Raw genomic sequence first — 6,153 nt, 5'->3', positions numbered from 1 at the left:
ACTGGGTTATTTGTAATACAACTCGCTAAGAGTCGTATGTGCTGGGCATATGCGTGAACATCACGCTTGCCTTGCTTGAGTTTCAGAAGCTCTGAACGAGCTCTGAACTCAGCCCTTGGTGGTTCAAATGTCTGTTTAAGCCGGGCTTTAAAAGCCTCTAGCGACCCAAAGACGTATGGGTCGCGCAACTAAAGGCCCAATGCCCAAGTTTTGGCACGACCTGCCAAATTTGACTGAGCAAATGCGACTTGCGTTTGCTCGTCGACGATGTGACGAGCCCTTATGGCATCGTCCAACTCGACAGACCATTTTAAGATGTAGTCTCCTTCGACCCTCCCATACTTCGAGATGTCTATTTTTAAGATTTCGGGACGACGCGTGTGCGTCATCATAGGTATAAGGGTCCGTACCTGTTGTAGCCTCAACAGTTCAGCCTGTTGAGAGCCTTGCTGATTAAGCAAGGCTACCTTCTCCTTCGCCTCGTCAAGTTCATGTTGTAGGATTTTGGCGATGGCTGAATAGAGAGCATCTCTGTCCAAACCGGACAGCATGGCCAAGATGGCATCGCTCCCTACGGTCGAACTCATTTGTTCGACCGCACTCCTTTCTATGTCACTTAGAAAGGAGTAGCTATCACGCGAAACGTGATGCGTATTTCCATTATCATCTAACATGTCCATGTTAGTTGATGGAACTGTGGTCCTTGGTTGTACTTCAAAGTGCTACTAGGTGTAACGGGGCACTACTGACTTGTACTGCTTCAGTACAAGTCTCCACTTCGCACTGCCTCAGTGCGAGTGGTGCCTCACGTCACTTCACGTACACTAGTACGTGCAGAGGAATACTCTCTTTAAAACACTTGCTTTAAAGAGGGTTAAAAGATAACTGTATTTAATATAATTAAGTTCTTCTGGTTTTCTATCTATATACTAACTTAATTAAATACTAATAGTAAACATGTTATAAAAGTCTTACATATATCTCACTTTGCGCGCGTCCAGCGCTGACTGGACCGCAGAGCAAGTAGATATAATGGCCTATATCTACCAATGGATAAGCTTTTAGAATATTACTTTGTAATATAATATTCTACAAATATTATCAACCTTTTAGATGATATATTAATTAGCAACCTTTAAGTTTTAATTTCATGTAACGATTCGCCCCATTACATCCATGCATGTTAGATAGTCTTTGGAGGTCAAGCTTATGGTGAATTTGTTTAACTTCACTTCTACCAACTTTTGCGGAAGTGCATGCTTACCTTTCAAATAGGCGAATCTTTGTGCTTTTATTGTGCCCATCATGAGCGCAAGCAAGCCACAATATCCTTATGTTTCAGTTTTTGTCGGCTTTCGCTCGTATTTTACAAGTATCTTGCTATTAAACAAAAAAATTACACAAATATTGCGAAGTCTTTTTGCAGGCCTTTCGAGCTACTGAAGCTGGGAAGGCCTGCATAAAGGTTTCTTAATATATATTCTAGTCATCAACAAGTTGCTATCATTACGCTACTCATAAATACCGAGGTAGGGGCGGCTACCGGCTCCCAACTGTAATTTGGGGGGTACCAAAGTTCAAAAAGGGATCTAAAGACGACTCGAAAGGAATAATTATTAATTTTGCGATGTAGCGTAATAATGAAAATGTTTCATGTTGTTATTTTAATGTGTAGTTTTTATTTAATTAAAACAAAGGTAATAACCAAAAGGCGGTTCCATTTATTTATGTAGAAAACATCAAAGAAAAACGATAAGTCAATTGCGGCCTTCGACGCTTTGTAGCTATCACACTACCAAAGGGTTTATGGAATGACATTATTTAAAATTGTACATATAATTCACTCCGCTTGCACATCTAAAAAACGTCATAGTGCAGAGGCCGTCAAAGTCAGGCTTCTTTCTTGCCTTAAACTGGCAATGGCCATAATCATTTGGAATAAAAATACGACAAGCCAGCTCCAAGTTTGATTGTGACAAGGCTTTCAAAGCTTCGGCGATGTGCTTGATTTTTTGCAAACGATACTAAACGGAAAACAAAGATGGCCTGAAAACACAAGGCTATATTCCACTCACAATGACTGCCATCGTTGTGCTACCGCAATGCCAATGACCGCCTAGACTGACAGGTCCAACCGACTGGCTCGGATAAAAATGCCATGATCTGGAGCACAATTAAAATACTTCTCACCGTCGACGATACCACTATTATCTCCTCTTCGCTCGTATAGCTCGATGCCTACCCATGTTCCAGTAGCAAATCGTGTGGTGCCAATGTACCGCACCACGCCAGGTACACTACCAACATTAATACTCTTCCCGACACACAGTGGTGCACCATTTATGTAGATGACATTGCTGCCTAATTGGCGTCTTGTTGTCACTCGATTAGTCGCTCCTCTTTGCGTTGCGGGGTTGTTAAAACTTTTCTTAGCAGCAGTCATGACTGGCACGCCGAGGACATCGCCATTCTTTGGGAGATACACATCCGTCAGCGAGTGAAGCGACCCACTTTGAGCACGACTGAGTAATGGAGGATCCACGTTCGCAAGCAAAGATGCTTGCATTTCTCCATGGCACTTTTCGACAAGAGGTCGTAAAGAGCGCTTTCGTTGCTGCTGCTGTGTTTGTTTACTTTGTATTGCAAGTGTATTGACAGGAAGTGATCGGCGCCTCGGTCCGGCTTCTGCAGCTTGTTCGGTCTTAACAGTTGCTTCTAACGCCTGGTCACGTGACGTTGATGGCTGGAATGGGACTCGACAGAAAAGATTTTGAGGATCAAACAGAACAATGCCGTCCCGTTTTAATGCCAAAGGTTGTTCTGGACTGACAGTTGAATTCTTGGGGCTGCTGGCTTTCTTTCGCCTTGACGTATGCTCGATTGAAGAGCTACTTGCAAGGCTACTGTTGCTAGCACGAGCTTTTGCATCGTGACAGAAAGAATGCAAACGATCAAGAGGTTTGATGAGATTCAGTGTCGATTTGCTTAGTCGACGGAATTTCTGGTGCAGTTTGCGGGGAGTCGCTATGGGGCTTTTTGGTCTCGTAATTTTTACAACTTGAGGTTGATCTTGCTCGACTTCTGCGAACTTCCCGTTCGAAGTCGGACGTAGCTCCTTTTTTATTTGCAATGCGCCCTCCATATCCTGAATAAGCTCATTATACGCCAGGACGTCACTAGCGCATGTACTGGCATGACGACTAGAAATGGATGAATTAAAGCGATTTGGCTCAACTTTGCTTGTAAAATCGACATTCGTGTTTGCATCTTTGACTTTGGGAGCTGCGTCGGATATGCCATAATGATACAAGTCCCATAATTGCTTATCCAGAAGCTGCTCTTGCTCGTCATTAGTTAGTCGACCGAAAGATGTCGTGGATGCGTCTGTGCTTGCATTTTTGTTGTCATTTGACGGCACAATCTTTTCTTGAGTTGGAACATACATCGTGACTCCACCAGTGCTAGTAATTCTAACTTTTTTAGAGTTGCTCGGTGCAAGGTCAAGTTTATCGTGCCATGGGACAGGTAGATACTGTGCTGCAAGACCCCGCGGTTCAAAGCAAGTACTGCGCTGACGTAAATTATAGTCGATCAGCGGAGCATTAGCAAGACTTGCATCCGAAGTTTTGTGTTCTTGGATAATCATCTTGAAGTCATCGGTTTTTTGAAATGCTCGTGACGGCGCAAACTCAAGAGAAATTTGCAATAAACCAGCATTACGAGCGAGCGGAAGCCAATGCGAGCTTAATCGAGTTTCTTCATTAGTGTCTTGGTTCCCGCCCGTCCAAGCCTTGGACGGCAGTAGCAGATCCTCGAGTTCCACATACGCCGAACCCACGAGATGCTCACCACACAGCAAGTTTATTTCAAGCCGACACTCACTCAATTCAAACGTAGCATCAACGCCGGTGCTTGTCGCATCTTCTGGTTGGCCTAGGGCCCATGCAAAGTGTCCACTTTTGCCATTCCGAGCTTCATCTGGCGACTGGCGCCACACGGGGTTACTCATACTACCTAAATTATTGCGCGGTGATTGCTGGGTAGCTCCAAGCAACGTGCATCGCACACGGAGCCCGTGTTTATTATACACAGCATCAGTTAATGGCCATTGAGCTGATAGCTGACGGGCTTCGTATACCCACACGTGCAGCTCCCCTTCAGGCACTCGGTCCCTTAGCCGATCCGTTCGCTCATCCATAGTTGTCATTAGAGTGATTGGATCGTGTGATGTGGCACAAGACGGGCGATCGCTTTCGAGCATTGGCAGATCGTCGTCTTCGTAATTAAGTGTAACTTCGTCGTAATCTTCGTTGGGCTGCTCCTTTAATCGTAGCGTAGACGCAAATTCGTAAGCCATAGTGGCTCCCATATCTTTTGAAGACATTGTTAGCTGCGTCGTTGCGTCCAATAAATCCTTGACCTTAGTAAGCGCCGCCTCTGGCTCGTCGTCGTTGTTGCTTTCAAGCATGTGTTTGTACACTGTATTACCATCGCTGTCCTCGTTTTACGCAAGTTACTTTTGCAAGAATTAAGTGCAGACATATTAAAGTAATAGCAAGTTCGTCGTTACTATGATTGTCATGTAATCATTCAAGCGTTTTGAATCACAGACGCTGGCTGTCAATCTCGACAAGATCTCCAAAACAAAGATCGACGAGGTATAACAACACATTTAACTTTAGATTGGCGCGAGATCGACACACAAGCTTAGGTCATGAATTGTCTGAAGATTACAAAGATACGTTCTATAAATAAAGAAGATGGTCTTAAATGATTTGAACCGCGAACACCATAAATTGATGCTTGTCCCGATACGAGCTGGCTCAGCTACCTCCAAAGATTTTAATGCACTTACGGTGTAAAACCCTGGCTAAACGTAAGCGCACACTTCTGGAATTGTTCGGGCGCTGACTACTGTTGCCGACCGAGAATAAAGTTTAAGTGTTTAACGCTTGGCGTCGAATTTATTATATATCTATCGTCGAATGCTTGCGAAATCTTAGCATTATTACAAGAGCACAAAAACGGCTTGAAGGCTAGTTAACTTTCTTCGCGTTTCATCCCTGAAAGAGCTCCTCAAAGAGAGCCGGTAACGCACCTTGTTTTAAGCATAAAGCCCTTACGCCCCCTGAAAAGGCATTTGGCTGCGTAAATGACGCCAGCACGAGAAAGCGCAAACGAGGTCATGACAATACCCTAAGAAGGAAAACCACGTATTTTGTGAATGCAAAAGGCCTACGAGCAAAGTGGTACTTGAGCTGCTGATTGGACAGCAAGTGATGATATCTGTCATTCACCGGTTAATACACAGCTTTCTTACTTTACGTCTTGGACATCTTGCTCACTCCCATAGCTTCAATCATTCGGTGAGCATCGCATCTAAAGAAACATAAATATTACGATACCGCTTAGTATTGTGGCGACGCGCTTTCGTCTTGCATTCCAAAAGAATAAAAATGTTGCACCAACTTTTGTGGCGTATCGTACCAGACGACCTCAACGGCCTCATCTGACGGCGAAGGGTTCATCCGACGGTTTCGTCTGACGGCGAAGAGTTCATTCGACGGCAACTCTCCGACGGCGACCGCATTGACAGCCATAAGAACGAGTAGAAAACAACACGCAACCTAATCGAACTGACTTCGCAATTTCTTAACAGCGCGCAAAACGCAATTAAGAATTCTTTAATTTGTACAGCTATAGCATCGACAATGCGGGCATGAATGACGAGTACGAGTGTGACTCTGAAGGGGATGTCAAGATGGCGGTGCCGTAGCCCATGTTCGAGGTGGTGAGGGCTCCAAGTCTAAAAGCCTGGAGTCAGTCAGCCATCACGGTATTCCTTCGTGAGAGAAGGCAATACGAGGGCAAGATTAGCGAGCAGTGTTGTATCACGGGCGAAGTCCAAGCAGCCGTGATGCGCAGCATTCATTCGACGATTGAACCAAGGGATTTTGAGCACGTTGCTCACTATGTTCTAAGGAAAGAAGTTGCCAGTGTGACAAACGACATGCTGGTCGTGGAAATGAAGATGTAACGGGGCACTACGACTTGTACTGTTTCAGTACAAGTCACACAACTCTTCAAACGCGAGTTTACGATAGGTACGACAATGACATAGAGGAAGAATTGCCGCCTTTTTCATGCAGTTTG

The 6,153-nt window shown here is 44.6% G+C and overlaps 2 protein-coding genes across 2 annotated transcripts; both read right to left on the bottom strand.

Moving 5' to 3' along the window:
- Nucleotides 1-2,116: 2,116 nt before the first annotated feature.
- Nucleotides 2,117-4,468, bottom strand: CCR75_001434 (uncharacterized protein; the record flags this gene model as incomplete). The annotated part of the gene is made up of 1 exon (XM_067959537.1): nucleotides 2,117-4,468. One exon carries the CDS (start codon nucleotides 4,466-4,468, stop codon nucleotides 2,117-2,119), a length of 2,352 nt encoding a protein of 783 aa, XP_067818032.1.
- Nucleotides 4,469-5,321: 853 nt separating this feature from the next.
- Nucleotides 5,322-5,600, bottom strand: CCR75_001435 (uncharacterized protein; the record flags this gene model as incomplete). Its single annotated transcript, XM_067959538.1, has 2 exons — nucleotides 5,322-5,379; nucleotides 5,470-5,600. The coding sequence occupies 2 exons, from the start codon at nucleotides 5,598-5,600 to the stop codon at nucleotides 5,322-5,324; spliced, it is 189 nt and encodes a 62-aa protein (XP_067818031.1).
- Nucleotides 5,601-6,153: the final 553 nt, after the last annotated feature.

This window comes from Bremia lactucae, linkage group LG6, assembly GCF_004359215.1.
Source record: "Bremia lactucae strain SF5 linkage group LG6, whole genome shotgun sequence".
Lineage (NCBI taxonomy): Eukaryota > Oomycota > Peronosporomycetes > Peronosporales > Peronosporaceae > Bremia > Bremia lactucae.
This window is presented reverse-complemented; position numbering and strand designations above follow the sequence as displayed.